The sequence below is a fragment of the Pseudophryne corroboree genome, chromosome 9 (genome assembly GCF_028390025.1).
Source record: "Pseudophryne corroboree isolate aPseCor3 chromosome 9, aPseCor3.hap2, whole genome shotgun sequence".
Taxonomy (NCBI): domain Eukaryota; kingdom Metazoa; phylum Chordata; class Amphibia; order Anura; family Myobatrachidae; genus Pseudophryne; species Pseudophryne corroboree.
The window spans coordinates 280,769,359-280,787,389 of record NC_086452.1 but is presented as its reverse complement, the minus strand read 5'-3'; the positions used below and the strand labels follow the sequence as shown (position 1 = coordinate 280,787,389).

At 42.7% G+C, this 18,031-nt stretch overlaps 1 protein-coding gene across 1 annotated transcript in view; it reads left to right on the top strand.

The window, feature by feature from the left end:
- The window catches only part of SLC25A38 (solute carrier family 25 member 38), a 278,685-nt gene extending 261,423 nt beyond the window's left edge, over nucleotides 1-17,262 (top strand). The window contains exon 6 of the mRNA XM_063940319.1: nucleotides 16,748-17,262. Coding sequence (XP_063796389.1) covers nucleotides 16,748-16,870 — 123 coding nt within the window. The 3' untranslated portion in view covers nucleotides 16,871-17,262. The remainder of the gene's footprint in view (nucleotides 1-16,747) is intronic.
- Nucleotides 17,263-18,031: the final 769 nt, after the last annotated feature.

Below are 18,031 nucleotides of genomic sequence, written 5' to 3'. Positions count from 1 at the left end.
TGAGCTGACTGGTTGGGTGTCATGGTTGAACCCGCGAAATTGGTTCTCCGGTTTGGGAGACTGGGCTCAAGGAGTCATAATGGATGTTGGAAAGTTTCTACTATGTATCTTGGGTGTCATTATATCGATTGGATTGATATTTAGATGCGGGCAGGCTTTAATGAGGTGCAAACAAAGTACAAAAGTGATGAGCTTGAGGAGCGAGGAAACTGTAATTAACCTGGATTTGATTTATGACCCAATGCTAGAAACCATGACGTGATGATGTAATGAGTATACGGTCCGTCTTTCACCCATTTCTATGTTTTCCTCCGAGGTACAAAGACCCACGTAGACGAAGGATTTGATGAGCCAAGGGGCCGACAACGGAAAGATGGAAAGAAGAAGAGCAGACGACCTGATATACAAGATTTTGATGGACAATGCCATGGGTACCCCAGTTTCCCTAGGAACTTTAAAATCACGCTAGCCCAACATTTTTTGTAAATCCATGGACGTTGTTTGCTTTACTCACGATTTATGAGCAAAAGCACAAAGAAGAAGACTCCAATCAACCGACACCAATCAAGACCTCAATCGACGAACGTACATTAACCTGACATAGAATATCATTGCATTTTCCGTAAGTGTTCTTTATCTTCATCTCTACAACCCTCAGGTAATGACACACATAGTCGATAGGGAATACAGGCACAGATATCAGCAACCACATACCTCCCCCATTCATGTATCATCAACTAAAATGTGCATCCCCATTTTGTTACAACTGTAAGCCGAAATGAGCTCGGTAGAGTTTGACAGCCCATCCACAGACCCTTAGTACGGGATAAGAAGGAATTCAAATGTATACTTCGCAATACCTCGAAGCTTGATTTACCACACGTACGGCACGATGATACATGACCCTCCAAACATGGACTCATACACACATGCTTCTGCTTTCTCACTAGGTCATACCCTTTTCACACCTACTCCTCTCTTCTTCCTTACCCCACCATGGAAATCAATTAACCCCTGACTTACATTTTTCTCCTTAAACGTTTTGTGGCAGTTATTATTGACTGCCAAAGGGTGGACTGTCAAAGTCAGAAAAATGTCTCTATGCACGTTGCCATATTTGCACCGCACACTGGTCCATGCTGCGCATGCGTGCGCTTTCCCGTGTCTGCGCATACCCGCTAGTGCGTGCACCCGCTCGCACGGTATGTGCATTTACGGTAAAGAGTATGTAGTCGTAGCGTGCGACTCAGTTGTTACAAATGTTCAATATTAATGTAGTTTATAGATCATGGTCCCTTTGATAGATTCTGAAAGTTTGGTTAAAATAGAACGTCCCTGAGCCGAGGAATCCCTCTTTACATCGTACGAAGGGTCTAACAGGAATCATACAGCAGTGTTTGGTACCCATCGGAAGAGTATTTAATCAGCAATATTCCGGTGTTGGTTTGGAGCGGATTAATCGCTCGTGCGAATAGTTATGGACATAACAAGTTATGTCTATTTTCTATTATCATTTGTTCTTACTTAGTCATGCATCAGTGGGTCTCAAATGGCTCTTTGACCTCAGAGATCCCCCAAACAATAGTTTGCATGTTAAGAGGGCCTCATATCTACACATGCATAAGGTAATCACAAGAATAGTAATTGAAGATCAATTGTACTCCAAATCAGTATCTTTCCCGCAGACGGAGTGCAATAGTCTTTAATTACACTGAGCTTTGAGACTCAATGAGGAAGGCCAACACCTGTGTTTACAAATGGGGCTGGATTTGTATACAGGAGAATGAGGGCTGAGATGTCATTGTCTCAACTGAAAGTGGACATCATGAATATAGAACAAAACCCAGACAGGATTCTGGGTTTGTATTCGCCAAACAATAGCTTCTCACTAGACAGGAATGTGTTGGTCATCACCCATTGTGTTACATAACCAAGGCCACTGATGCAGCTGGCTCACATGCTGGGAGGGACACACACTTCTTGTGGTTGACACACCCCCACAGCTGGAATGCAGGTATGATATACCCACTGGAGATCACAGGGCTGACTCTCTCACTCAGAACTAAGCTAGCATCAAGCAGCATGGCGGCTACATCCCCAGGACAGAATTCCTTCCCAAAGGCTAAGTATTGAACTTCACATGGCTAGATAAGGAAACAGATAGATTGCTTTCTGGTTTAAATAGGATATTGTAACTTGGTTGTATGATTGTTGGGTGTTTGTGTTGGTGCCCTGTGGAATCTGTGATGGTAGCTGGGATCTTGTTAATCATAAATACCACCATGCAGTACTTTTGAATATGTGCTGGTAGCAATGGCAGGCTGATACTTGTGAGTACCTGGTGGTCTGGTCTTGTGATAACTCATATGCTCTGGTTATAGAGATACTGAAGTTGTTTGGGATGTGAAATTATGAGATGGTTCTAGGAAGTTGGATTACATTGTGAAAGGTGATTTAGATTGTTTGGAATTGTAAAATCAGAACATATGCATTGTTTTGAGGCTTGGACATTTTGGAATAAAATGGAGTCTAGCTTCTGCCCCATGCGGCATTGTAGGGACGATTGTGTAGCTGGGTGTTGTGTATATAGGGACAGGCAGCATGGGTAAGCTCAAGTACTTTCTAAACAAAGATTCTCAGCATTTATTAACTGCGCAGCGATTGTTCCTCACATGTGTAAGCTTCGCTGCAACCATATTGTTTTTTAATGTTATTGTGAGCCAATTTCTCTCATCTCTCTCCGTCTCTCCGTCTCTCTCTCTCTCTCTCTCTCTCTCTCTCTCTCCTCTTTTCTCTTATATCTCTCATAGTATTATAGTATTGTACTGTATTGCATTTAGGTCAGTGTAGTATTGTCTTTTTGTATTTATTGTTTAGATCTGTGGTTAGGAAGTCTCTGTTATATTGTAGTGTATCATATGTACTGTTATCCTTTTTTTTACAAGTATATTAGATATAATACAGTTAATAGGCTTTGGAACCCTAAACCAGTATCTGTGTATTTTCTATAGTGTTAAGTGTTCACTTGAGCGTCGGTGACGCACAAGCAGCTTTGTAGTTAGTCAGGTTACACAAGGTTGCACTTACACCCTGTACTCACATTAAGGTATGCAGTGTATTTCATTGATATAAGGTTTTACATAAAGGTATAGTGTTGTGAGCGTCTGCATCGCTGGTGACCTCCTCGTGGTCTCGAGCGTAAGCTACGCCATAGCGAATCATTTCCCTAGACATAACCAATAACGTGTCCTGTGATCACTGGGCCGCGAGCGAACGTGACGCTTGAGCGTCTCGCCTACGGCTGAGCGATCGTTACGCAAATAGCGTACCATTACGGTACTTCTTAAGTAAACAGCGTACAGTGTTCTTAGACTTCTTAAGGTGTTTTATACGACAAAGGAATTCAGCATTGTCACTGGCAAAATGCCCTTCCTTCCTACAAGTGTAACATATTATTGACCATTTGGGATCTGGGGTTTGGACTGATGGGTCTTTCCTGTATGTGCCAGTATACTTACCGTCCTCAACCTCTCCACCTGTTGTTCTCTGCGCCTAGCACTATTCTTGTGATGTTCAATAGCACACTATCTAAGATTAGCTACTGTGACCCCTTTCCAATTTTGCAAAGAAGTCTGCACCCTGACACTCAATGCCTTTTCTCTATCGTCCTAGTGGATGCTGGGGTTCCTGAAAGGACCATGGGGAATAGCGGCTCCGCAGGAGACAGGGCACAAAAAGTAAAGCTTTTCCAGATCAGGTGGTGTGCACTGGCTCCTCCCCCTATGACCCTCCTCCAGACTCCAGTTAGATTTTTGTGCCCGGCCGAGAAGGGTGCAATCTAGGTGGCTCTCCTAAAGAGCTGCTTAGAAAAAGTTTAGCTAGGTTTTTTTATTTTACAGTGATTCCTGCTGGCAACAGGATCACTGCAGCGAGGGACTGAGGGGAGAAGGAGTCAACTCACCTGCGTGCAGGATGGATTGGCTTCTTGGCTACTGGACATCAAGCTCCAGAGGGACGATCACAGGTACAGCCTGGATGGTCACCGGAGCCGCGCCGCCGGCCCCCTTGCAGATGCTGAAGTCAGAAGAGGTCCAGAATCGGCGGCTGAAGACTCCTGCAGTCTTCTAAAGGTAGCGCACAGCACTGCAGCTGTGCGCCATTTTCCTCTCAGCACACTTCACACGCGGTCACTGAGGGTGCAGGGCGCTGGGGGGGGGCGCCCTGGGAGGCAAATGTAACCTATATAAAGGCTAAAAATACCTCACATATAGCCCCCAGAGGCTATATGGAGATATTTAACCCCTGCCTGATTTCTCTAAATAGCGGGAGACGAGCCCGCCAGAAAAGGGGCGGGGCCTATCTCCTCAGCACACGGCGCCATTTCCTCTCACAGCTCAGCTGGTCAGGACGGCTCCCAAGTCTCTCCCCTGCACTGCACTACAGAAACAGGGTAAAACAGAGAGGGGGGGCAAATTTATGGCGATATTTTGATATAACAAAGCAGCTATAAGGGAGCACTTATTATAAGGCTATCCCTGATATATATATAGCGCTTTTGGTGTGTGCTGGCCACCTCCCATTTGCCGAATTAGTGTTTACCAGTGGTCTTATCCAGATGGAGAGTTTTCTATTACTGCAAGAGACAAAAAAAAAAAAAAAGTTTAACAAGCTTCTAGGTCATGCAAAGTATTTCATTCAATCTTTCTCATCCCGTATTAAGGGTCTGTACATGGTCCAACAAACATTTCTCTGGCTGTGTCCACAGGATTATCCACAGGATAACATTGGGATATTGTCGAGCGACAGCGAAAATGGCACCAACACGGTCACAAGCTTTCTGGCCTCCCAGGATGCATTGGGGCCTCCACTATATAGTCCCGCCAACTGACTCAGTCAGATCAATTTTTTGCTTGGTGCGGCAGGAAGCCGCATGGTCACAGGGCTGCTGTGAAAGCAGCCTCAAGTTTTCATTACTTTATTTTTATAGACTTACTGTTTTGGTTTGAGCGACTTCTCTTAACAGCATCTTAAACGCAAGAGTCGTTCCAACAACTCCCCACCGGGTCGCAACAACACTTACCTTCGCGGTACAGTGCTGTCTCGACGGGCGTCTGTGTCGGATGTTCTAGCAGGTCCAGCAGACGTTACCAGGCTGTGGCCGGAGCATGGGGAGACGGTGAGTCTATGGACTTCCTCTTACTAGAGGGGTCAGGACACAGCTACACTGATTTGGTGGAGACTGCAAACAGTGTGTTTATGCGCCGAACATCTCGAGTGTGACAGCGCTACGCTCTGGGGATCATAGGCGCCAGGACTAGCTGAGGCCGCGATCCTGGGAGTTTAAGTCAACAGAGGGTTTCAGACGCTCTCCTGGCCGTCTCTCCTCCGAGTTCATGGCCAGTTCCCGCGTGTCTCTCGTTTCATGAACTGAATGACCTCACTTCCGGCTTAGACGCTACCACGAGGGTACTCGGTCGCAGCTTAGATGCTGCGGTTGTGTACACTGGATATAAACCCGCCCAGACCGAGTCAGCGTCTGCATGCACGTGGAGTCGCTCAGCGTCCGTGTCCGTTGGTGAGCGTCCGTGTCCGTTATCAGTTACCAAGAGCGGCAGTGTACACCAGTAGCGTCTGAATCCACTCAGCGTCTTACGAGCGTCTTTGCTTGGATATGGAAGTGTGGTGAGTTTCCCTGTATCCCGCTCTCTGGAGGCAGGGTATACAGTACTAAAAATTCCTTCTACTTCTTAGTGTGCATTGTTAATTTTTAGTACCTATTTCATATGAGACCTGTATATTACTGTGTTTTCTGCATGTTATGTTGAAAAAAGAACCAGTTAAACAGAAGTACAATTTTCCTACTTATGTATAAGTTATTATGGAGGTTGTATTCTCACATGACAATGTCTAATGCTTTAACATGTGACTGACTGCTAGTATGCGTGCTGACTTTTCTGTGTAATGTCAGTCCTGTTCTGACCCTCAAATCAGGTGCACTGTGGTCAGATTGATTTCACCTCTATATACTGATTATAGGGTGTTTTTCAGTCACAAAATTGTGTAGTCCATATCAGAAAAAATGTCTGTGAGCAGCAAAAGTGATGAGGAGAATTTGTCAAGCACTCCCATAGCCCTAACATGCTTATCTTGTAAGTCAGGGGTAATTGATATGAATCAATTGGTCACTTATGAGGGTTTGTGTGCAAACTGTTTCGCTTTTCAGCGAAGTAAAAAACAGGAGTTAGTTCAACCTCCAGTAGAGCCACCATGGAATATGTTCGCAAAGACTCTGTCTTCAATAGCGGACAGGTTAGCTCCAGTTGCACCACCTCAAGGGTTAGGTTACACTATGAACCCATACATGCAGCTCCCTTCCTATGGTTTGGTTCCAGTAGCCTCTACAAGCAACCAAGGGGCAGGTAAGACTAAGACAGATACATCTGTATGGCAGACTACACAAGAGGATACATCGGATGATGATGCGGAAACAATAGATTAAACTCCGTATGATGATCAGTCGCAGAGCTTTAGTTCAGATGATGTAGCTGAACTCATTAATGCAGTAAAGGCTGTGCTTTCTCTGGAAGAACCAGCCAAGACAGCGTTAAAAGCAAAAGCACCTGTATTCAAACGAACAAAGTCAGTGAAAGCTGAATTTCCAGCGTCAGAGGAGTTGACGGAAATGATGGATGAGTCTTGGGCAGCGCCCAGTAAAAAGTATAAGATTCCTAGGAGATGGGATTCTTATTATCCATTTCCTGCTGGAGATTGTTCGAAGAGAGAAGTTCCTCCAAAAGTAGATACACATGTTCTGCGACTCGTGCATAAATCTGCTTTGCCACTGTCATCTACCTCTTTGAATGATGTCACAGACAGGAGGGTAGAGAGCCTATTGAAAAATATTTTTTCTCTTGTGGGTGCAGTGGTAAGACCTGCTATGGCTTCGGCCTGGGTAACAAAGGCAATGGGCGAATGGATAGAGGAACTAGAGAATGACATCCCCTCTCCTACTAGGGAGCAAGAGGATCGTCTTTGCCGTTTAAGACAATCTGCCCAGTATTTAGAAGAAGCAGCCATTGATGTAGGCACTGTTGCTTCTAAAGCTTCAGCCCTGGCAGTAGTCGCTCGCAGAGCAGTCTGACTACGGACCTGGAAGGCAGATGCGGAGTCCAAGAAGGAATTGGAAGCATTGCCTTTCGTGGGTAATATATTATTTGGAAAACCTTTATCGGATATCCTAGAGTCAGAGGCTGAATCGAAAAAGGTCAGATTTCCGGCTACCTATAACCCTAAATCCAAGGGTTTAAAATTTCGCTCATTTCGCTGGCAAAGCAAAGCGAAAGGTAAAGAGTACCCTAAACAACCCCAGTTTAAATCCAGGGGTAGGAAGCAGTGGGCTAGCAAAAAGCCAGCTTCCAAACCTGAACAGAAACCCTCAGCCTGAAGAGACGGGCCTCTGCCTGGAGGATTCCAGGGTTGGGGGCCGACTCCTGCAATTTGCACACACATGGCAACAGTCAACAGAAGATGCCTGGGTGCAGAAGGTAGTATCTCAGGGGTATGGGTTCCCATTCAGGAGGCAGTCTCCTCAAAGATTTTTTTGCACCAGCCCGTCTCGTATAGAGTCGAAGGCCAATGCCCTGCAAGAAGCAGTCCAAAAATTACTGCAGTCAGGTGTGATTGTCCCAGTACCTCCATCACAAAAGGGACAGGGGTATTACTCCAATCTGTTTCTAATCCAGAAACCAAATGGGTCATATCGACCAATTCTAAATCTGAAGATGTTGAACAATTACATATGGATCCCGAAGTTCCACATGGAGACGTTACGCTCCATAATGTTGGCTATGGAACCGGGAGACTATATGGTATCTCTGGATGTACGGGATACTTACCTACATGTGCCTATAGCACTATCACATCAGTGTTACCTCAGGTTTGCCATCCTCAAGGAACACTTCCAGTTCCAAGCTCTACCCTTCGGGCTAGCTACAGCACCCAGGGTGTTTACCAAGATCATGGTGGTTATGGCAGCTTGTCTGCGCAAACAAGGGATAAGAATATTCCCATACCTAGACGACCTATTAATCTTAGCACAGTCGCAAGATTTACTGTTGAGCCATCTCCAACAGACAATAGTTTGTTTACAGAGATACGGGTGGCTCATAAATTGGGAGAAGTCGTCCCTGAATCCGTCACAGCGGATGGTTCATTTGGGAGTCATATTGGATTCAGACCTACAGAGAGTTCTCTTACCAGAGAAGAAAATAGTCAAGGTGCAGGTCATGGCTCAGGAAGCGTTGCAAGCCCAGACAATGTCAGTCCATGCAGCAATGCGACTGTTGGGTCTGATGGTATCAACGTTCGTCATGGTGAAATATGCGCAATTCCACTCCAGACCGTTGCAGCATCTCATTTTGACCAAATGGAACGGAAATCATCAAACGATAAAAAAACAGATGAAAAAGATTCCAGTAAATGTAAAAAGGTCTCTAGTATGGTGGCTACAGACAGACCATTTAAACAAGGGGAGACCCTTTTGGATAAAAGAGTGGCAAGTCCTGACGACAGATGCCTGCCTGCAAGGCTGGGGGGAGGTACTCGGAAGCCTATGGTTCCAGGGAAAATGGACCGCAAGGGAAAGTCGCCTGCTGATAAATCTGTTAGAAATAAGAGCCATTTACTTGGCCCTAGTTCAGGCAAAGGACAATCTACAAGGAAAACCAGTCCAGATCCGCTCAGACAATGCGACGGCAGTAGCATATCTCAATCATCAAGGAGGAACTCACAGCAAGAGTCTGATGGAAGAATTAACTCCCATTCTAAAATGGGCGGAACTCCATCTCCCGGCATTGTCTGCAGTATTTGTCCCGGGTGTACTAAATTGGGAAGCGGATTTTCTCAGTCGGCACACCATTCAGGAAACCGAATGGGCACTACACCCAGAAGTGTTTCAGACACTGGTGAACAGATGGGGTCTACCGGAGATAGACCTTATGGCGTCTCGTCTAAACAACAAAGTTCTGAGGTACGGATCAAGAACAAGGGACCCAGGAGCGGTCCTGGTAGACGCACTGTCAGTGGAATGGAGGTTTCAGCTGGCATATCTGTTCCCTCCAATATCTCTGTTACCCAGAGTAGTGAGAAGGATAAAACAGGCAAAAGGAGCAATCATTCTAATAGCTCCAGCTTGGCCAAGAAGGCATTGGTACACAGATCTGTTGAGAATGTCCGTGGAAGCACCGATACTGCTCCCTCAACGTCCAGATCTGTTAATGCAGGGTCCTTGTTGTCACAGTCATCTGGATCGCCTGTCTTTGACGGTGTGGCTGTTGAAACCTCTATCTTAGAGGCTAAAGGATTTTCAAAGCAAGTAATCCAAACCATGCTTAGAGCAAGAAAGCCTTCTTCGGCCCGTGTATATCATAGAATATGGCAAGCCTATATTCATTGGTGTTCTGGAAAAAATTACAATCCGAGATCTTTGAAAGTAGCTAGAATTTTGGATTTCCTGCAGGCAGGATTGGATAAAGGGTTGAAGGTTGCTTCCTTGAGGGTGCAAGTCTCAGCGTTGACTGTATGGTTTCAGCAGAAGATTGCTGACCTACAGGATGTACGTACATTTTTCCAAGGAGTAGTACATATTCAACCTCCATTTGTTCCTCCTGCAGCTCCCTGGGATTTTAATTTAGTTCTTAAATTTCTCCAGGGTCCTTTGTTTGAACCACTTGAGAGAGCGGATATTAAGTGGTTAACGGTTAAAGTTCTTTTTTTACTGGCAATGGCGTCAGCCAGAAGAGTGTCAGATTTGGGAGCATTATCATGTAAGTCTCCTTTCCTAAGTTTTTTTCCAGACAAGGCAGTTCTCAGAACGAGATCTAGCTATCTTCCAAAGGTGGTATCAAAATTTCACCTGAATGAAGAGATTGTAGTTCCCGCTTTTCAGGTATCGGGACTATCTGCGGGAGAAGCGTCACTGGACATGGCCCGGGCTTTAAAAATCTACATAGATCGTACTAGTGCCATCAGGAAAACAGATTCCCTCTTCATCCTCTACGGATTCCATAGGAGAGGTTGGCCTGCTAGTAAACAGACGCTGGCGAGATGGCTCCGAATGGTAATATCTGAAGCTTATTCTCATGCAGATCTCCCTATTCCGGCTAATGTCTCTGCATACTCTACACGTAAGGTAGGTCCTTCTTGGGCAGCACAACAGGGTGCATCAGCAGAACAGATATGTAGGGCAGCCACATGGTCTTCCATAAACACATTCATCAGACGTTATGCCTTGGATACTTTTGCCTCTCATGACGCAGACTTCGGGCGAAAGGTCCTCCTGTGCAATCAGGAGCGTCCCCACCACTAAAATGGCTTTGGGAATCCCAATGTTATCCTGTGGATAATCCTGTGGACCCAGCCAGAGAAATAGACGTTATGGTAAGAACTTACCGTTGATAACGTGATTTCTCTTATGTCCACAGGTATCCACAGGGATCCCACCCTGACGCATCTGATTTGAGGATCTAGACAAACACTAAAAACCTCTTCCTTCTTGTTTGGAAGGGTGTGCATGTGTGTTCTTATCGCCTGTACAGGTCTCTACCTAATGTTCCTGCCTAAGATCGCTGTGGAAAGAACTGATCTGACTGAGTCAGTGGGCGGGACTATATAGTGGAGGCCCCAATGCATCCTGGGAGGCCAGAAAGCTCGTGACCGTGTTGGTGCCATTTTCGCTGTCGCTCGACAATATCCCAATGTTATCCTGTGGATACCTGTGGACATAAGAGAAATCACGTTATCAACGGTAAGTTCTTACCATAACGTCTATTTCCGAGCTCATCTTTACTAGGGGCATTACTAGGAATGAATACTTCTTATATGGTAACTGAAAGAAATACCCTGGGGTTACCTTGTCTCGGTCCGCTTTCCTACTGGCAAATACTAATGTGCGGACAGTTTTTCTCCATTTCTGACGTTACTTTCTTGATTTTTTTGTTTTGTTTTTGTTTTACTATATATGTACACGAATGATACCATACTTACCTGCTCCACTGGTCTCAGCCACTTCCCCCACAGGCTACTGCTCTTCTTTTACTGGTTGGATACTCCTCTGGGTACATGAGGAATGGCTGAAAACAATCAGGTCACCTTCTCCTAAATAAAACTTCAACATTCATTAGTACATATATAGGTTACAGTCATATTTTTCATAATTTTATTATTTTCTATAGTTTGTATGCTGGCCATAACTGCTTCGACATCTACATAAGGCGGTGTACTTGCATTCTCTTTTTTTTCTTCCTACTTGTTTATTGTTGCTACAAGTTCAAACAGTTCTTATATTTCCATTCTTGTCTTATATGACTTTGGTTAGACATACCACCTGCAATACCTTAGGATCAAACTCACCAACCCCTCTTGCTGCCACAGATTTAAACAATTTGTATGTCTGACGCTTTGTTTTCGGGATTTTATCAGACATATCCTTATCCTTAAGTTCTGCAATACCTCTGGTTCAAAGCTGCTCACCTTAGGGAATGGTACCCTATCTTTGTCAGTCATACATAACGATTCATTGCAAAAAGCCTCTGTGTGTGAACCATACTTTTCACACATAATAAACCTTGCTGACCCTCTCGGTCGCAATTCTGACCTTCTCGGTCCCGATTCTGACCTTCTCGGTCCCAACTCTTCTTCAGCTTGAACCCTAGCTACCAAACGCCCACTGCTTGTGCAATTGGATCCCATTGCGGACTTTTTGCCAATAAACGCAATCCCCAATGCACACTGCAAATAGACGGTGAATGACACCTAGCGCTTTCACTCGCTCCTTCTCCGCTGAGTACCACGACTCACTCCAATAGTGAACCCAGTGAGGCCCTATCTAGTTTCTATTTACTGGAAGTGTTAGGAGTGACTTACCTTTTCCAGTAAATATCCGCCGCTGGAGATTTTCCTGAGAGACACCAGCGAAAACTCCCTATACACTTTTTATACACAAATCATGCTTGCGTATGTTCTATACAGCGCTAATGATACCGCGATTTTATGCAAAAGCTCGTAAAAGGGGTATCAAGTTGCGCTATCTATCGCACCCACAAACACGTGGTCTGATCGCACAGCGTATAGGTACTTGTTACCTATCTGCCGTACAACCACGGGTCAATGTACAAACTGTGACCCTCAGCTCGGAACGTAACAAAAACCCTTTTTACTTCAATATTGCACAATGCACAATTCCCTATTACGCTTCTCTGCAAATCTCACGATTTGCGTATTTCAATCTATATTAACATGAGTCAGCCGCCTCACGCCACCAAGCCTCCACTTACAAGATGTACCACACTACGGGATCCCGAATTCCCTGGGTTCAATATCCATTCATTCCAACATTCGCTCACTCAAATACACTTTGTTTTTTTGTTTTTTTTCTTTTACAGAAAATTTCAATTCATTCAGATAGGCAGCTTTACCCCAAAGGCAATACAGTTTTTAAACTAAATTTAGAGTAACCTGCTTTTGAAATCTGATAGTTATGTGCTATTGTATTAAATGTCTACTATCCCACCTTTGAACTAAACAACACTATTGTATAATTTGTACTCAGCGCCCGCATTCTTACGCACTTTGCATAAACATGCGACCGTGCGTGTCCCTTACGCTGCATGCGCAGTCCTTTACTTTGTCCGAGACACGTGTACAAAACCCTGCGTCCGCAATAAATCACACAGCTCTATAAATGTGAACAATACTAATTACTATTGCCCACTAGTCACAACTTGTTCTGTATAAACTTTTATGCAGACCTGCGTTTGTGTCTTTACACTTACTTCCTTAAAATACTGTTATTTAAAATTTACCTATAAAGCAACAAATGTATCCTATTTCACACAGATCTATAATGACTCTAGCAATAATCAATAATTTAAATGATATGATTCAGATTTGATAGCTATCTTGCAGAACATACACTGATATAAATATACACATAATTATAATAATATATATATGTACCATTCACTGGTCTCCTATGAGACACCTTACCTCTTATTTGCATATCAAAGCTATTTGGTTTTCACTGCTAAGAAAAAGTAGTTACACAGGTTAATTTGCATTTCAATGGCTATCCTATAGCAAACAGAGAGTTAACTAAATCCTGGGAAAGAAGAAGAAAAAAAAAGTTTTTGCTTTGTTTTTTTGTTTTTTTCCCTTCAATTTCTAACAGTAAGCCAAGCATTTATCTCACCATTTACTCTCACTAGGCCCAACTGAAACTATTTGTAATTTACTATGGCATGGGATAAATAAATGCATTAGTAACTCATAAATGGTGTTTGATGTGACCAAGGAAACTGATTATTCTTAGCAGACTGAAAATCAGCTATTTAGAAAATGACCTTCCTAAAATGGCCACTGCTCCTCCCCCTTCCACATGCACGAGGTTTACACAAAATGGTGGACAGGCCATGTGATTAGTCCAAAATGGAGGACAGACCATGCGGCTTCCTTTGTCACAATGAAATCACACATTATACAAGCACCAGAAGTTATTTTAGGCCTGAGTTAAAAAAAAACTATATCAAGGCTATGCAGCAACTTTTAAACGTACTTTTAAACCTACTTAACAGATAAACAATCCAATCTGAATCAAACACAATATGACTTATTTGAACTTTGTTTTGCAACAATAAAAATACATGTTAGCATCTTAAATATTATGAGAAACACATTGTCCCTTGAAATTTCATATCATTAGCTTACTGATATCACAGCAATACACGTGGATGTTATTTTCATCAGCGTCGCGATGTGTCCATCGGAGCCGGTCGATTACAGCCGCGTTTGTAATGTACAGTGCATCATTAAGACCCTGATATCCCGTAAGAGCTCCCATCTGTGAATGCTAAATTGCTTTCTCACAAATATTTAAAATGCCCACTCTAATATATATTGCAGACGCCAGGGCAATCTTATTACCATATACGATAAAAGTGCGCTGTACATCACAAAACACTGCATCCCATAAGAGAAAACAATACACCCACACATTATGTGAGTTCCAAAGCTCATTGATGTATATATTTGTTATTAAAAGGATATGGATTCAATATATTACAAAGTACAGTATACCTTTAGTTACATGGTTACAACTCACACAGTAAGCAGTTAAAACATACAGTTACAGGCCAGCATACAATACCATTATCCTTAAGTTATATAAATTCGTCTGGGTGCTCCTGCTTCTAAGCAGACTATTGCTCGCTGGATTTGTAGTACAATTCAGCTTGCGCATTCTGTGGCAGGCCCGCCACAGCCAAAATCTGTAAAAGCCCACTCCACAAGGAAGGTGGGCTCATCTTGGGCGGCTGCCCGAGTGGTCTCGGCTTTACAACTTTGCCGAGCTGCTACTTGGTCAGGGTCAAATACTTTTGTGAAATTTTACAAATTTGACACTCTGGCTGAGGAGGACCTGGAGTTTTCTCACTCGGTGCTGCAGAGTCATCCGCACTCTCCCGCCCGTTTGGGAGCTTTGGTATAATCCCCATGGTCCTTACGGAGTTCCCAGCATCCACTAGGACGTCAGAGAAAATAAGAATTTACTTACCGATAATTCTATTTCTCGTAGTCCGTAGTGGATGCTGGGCGCCCATCCCAAGTGCGGATTATCTGCAATACTTGTACATAGTTATTGTTAACAAATCGGGTAATTGTTGTTGTGAGCCATCTATCCAGAGGCTCCTCTGTTGTCATGCTGTTAACTGGGTTCATATCACAAGTTGTACGGTGTGATTGGTGTGGCTGGTATGAGTCTTACCCGGGATTCAAAATCCTTCCTTATTGTGTACGCTCGTCCGGGCACAGTATCCTAACTGAGGCTTGGAGGAGGGTCATAGGGGGAGGAGCCAGTGCACACCAGGTAGTCCTAAAGCTTTTCTTTTGTGCCCAGTCTCCTGCGGAGCCGCTATTCCCCATGGTCCTTACGGAGTTCCCAGCATCCACTACGGACTACGAGAAATAGAATTATCGGTAAGTAAATTCTTATTATTTGTTGCAATGTCCTACAACTTTATAACAAGTATCAAATGAATCTACACATTAATCTGGTTGCTTTAATAGTAAATGTGACCGGTCTATCATGTTTCGTTCAAATAATACACATACATGACACCACTTCATTACATAATTCCAAATCACTGTGATGTCCGGCGCTTGACACTATCATAATTATGTACTGCATGAAATAAGTGTCGAATCCATCTCTGGCAAGTCCGTGTAAATGCATGTGTTACCATGTATTGCTCTGCTCGCTGCGCATACTTGCAAGTATAGCGACTTATATGTGTGTAGTTTGTATGTTCTTTTTGTGTAATATTTTTGACTTCGACACTGTGGACCCCCTATGGACTCTGAAGAAGAAATAAGAGTTATGGTATAACTTACTTTTGTTAACTCTTTTTTTTTAAAGTCCATAGGGTCCACAGGGTACCCACTCTGACGCACCTGGCTTCTTAGGGTATCTCTTTCGGTCACTAAGTTCTCCTCTACTGTGAACATGTTTCTTGGTTGTACCATTCTTCCTACTACTCTGCCTGCTCCTGCCTTAGGACTTGTTAACTATACTGACTAGGCCTTGACTGGAGATGGGGTTATAGGGGAACAAGACCAGTTAAAAGCTTGGGAGTTGAAGCTTTTAACTGTTTGGTGCCCGGTCCTCAACCACTACAACCCCATGGTATTCTTGTGGACCCTATAGACTTTGAAGAAAAATAGTTAAAGGTAGGTTATACCATAACTCTTCTATTCTAAGCGGAAGAGTAGTAAAGGTAAAGTTAGACAATCAGATGTTTTTCAGGAGTTGGGGTTCAACTGGACATAAACATGATGGCATCCGTTTGAACCACAAACTAAGGAATTTCTGTGCCGGTACAAGGGATCCTGGAGCATCAGATCTAGATGCCTTTGTGTTTCCTTTTGAAAAGTCCATAATCATTTTTGTAGCTCCAGATTGGCCCAGAAGGTTATGATATTAGGATCTTCTGAGCATGCTCCTAGATCTTCCATGACTTCTGCCTTCACAGATGATTTTGATGTCTTGGCTACTGAAACTGCTGTATTTAATGCCAATGGCTTTTCTGAGGGTGTTGTCGATGCATTACTGAGTGCAAGGAAATTTGTTTCAGCCAGAAATTATTATTTGAAATATTTTTGGAAAACTAATTCGTAGTGGGAGAACAAAGGTGTTCCTGTTTTAGCTTTCAAATTTCTTTTCTTTTTACAAGATGGTTCTGTGGGATGGCAGTGATGCAGGATGTCTCAGTTGAATAGTTATGCAGAGCATCCACTAGCCCTTCTTTGCACATGGTCACAAAATCAATATATTTGTATTAAATTGCCCACTTCATGTTCTGCTTTTCTGAGTGGAAATGGTTTATGTTTATTTGTATTTAATTTTCTATTGTATTAGAAAAAAAAGTTGAAAGTTAGTGAAAAATGTTGTCAACAAATAGGAAAACTGTAGTCTCTGGAAGTATTCATACCTTGATTTTCTGCATTAATATTCTGGCACAAAATGTATTCCTCATTTAGTTTTCAGTAAAAAGTTTCCCATAATTCTTTATATCCATACCTGACCACTGAAAAGCATAAGTATGTAATATGTACCTTGGCTAATGTGATTGTGAAAGAGAAGGGAATTTAAAAATGTTTTACCTTCATTATATGAAATAATTATTTATTTTATTTTTAGAATCATGGTATGAGTGGATTTTTTCGTGGAGGCCTACCTCGAGCCTTACGCCGGACTCTTATGGCAGCAATGGCATGGACCGTATATGAACAGATGATGGATAAAATGGGCCTGAAATCTTGAGCAAGCTATGTGATCTATAGTACTCGCTTCCTTTTAAGATAGGACCATTTGTGCAGTGGATGCCAAAATGTAGAGAACTGTTTACAACAAAAGATTTTAAATTAATAAAAATATTTACAGCCCTAAAGAAATGAATACGTTGCTGAGATAACATGCAGATTACTTCATTGATGTCTGCACATAAGTAGATAGTGAATAAAAGTCAATTTTAAATGATGTGCAAACAATATTTCGAGATCTTCACGTTTGCACTAGTTGTGGGGGGAAAAAATATGAAAGATGAGTATCTACTTTATCATCTTCTGGGTCTTAGTATTTTGGGATATTTCACTCTCTACTGTAACCATATAAAAGTATGAGTCGTCACGCTATTAAACATGTCATAGGTAAAACTAGTGACTTCTGACATAATAGTTTTCCTGTTGAATGGTGAATTGGTGCCATCCGAACCGACTTCATACAAATATTTTCATGTGTATAGGTATATTAACATCTAATAATATAATAATGTTATTTAAATATCCATTTTCTCCCAATATGACTCAAAGGGGTAAATTTAGTAAGAAGTTTAAACTCGGCTGGTTACAAATATATACTGATCTATTTTTGAAAAAAAAATTCTGGTAATTTACTAAGCTCCCATGTTTGCTGGATTCATGTCTGCAGATGGTCTATGCAATTGTTTTGCTGCCGAGTTTGCCGGCAGCCAAACACTTCCTAACATAAAGCCCACACGGATCAGTCAGATCTGTGCAGTGCTTCGTTGTGTAAAAGTTAACAAAAGCTTTAAAATGGGGTGTTTTTTTTGGAAAATACTTTATTGGACAACTGCACATAATTTCAATCAATAGATAAACATAATAAATGTTTCAGATGATACATAAGGAATTATATAGCATACCAAGCATGTGGAACAAAGAAATCTACAAACATGTTAAAAGGCTGGATGACCTAGGGCGAGTACCTCAAGATTGTTACCAAGAGGTGAGAATCACTGCCCGTCTATAAGAGTCTTTTACTGAATCATGTAGCGTTTTGAAATATGGGAGCCATATCTCAAAGAATCTCTCTACTCTTTTCCTTATTGACTGCCATCTCCAACCATTCTATATGAAAAAGATATGATAAACGGGGTAATAGAGCTAAAGATAAAGTATCTGT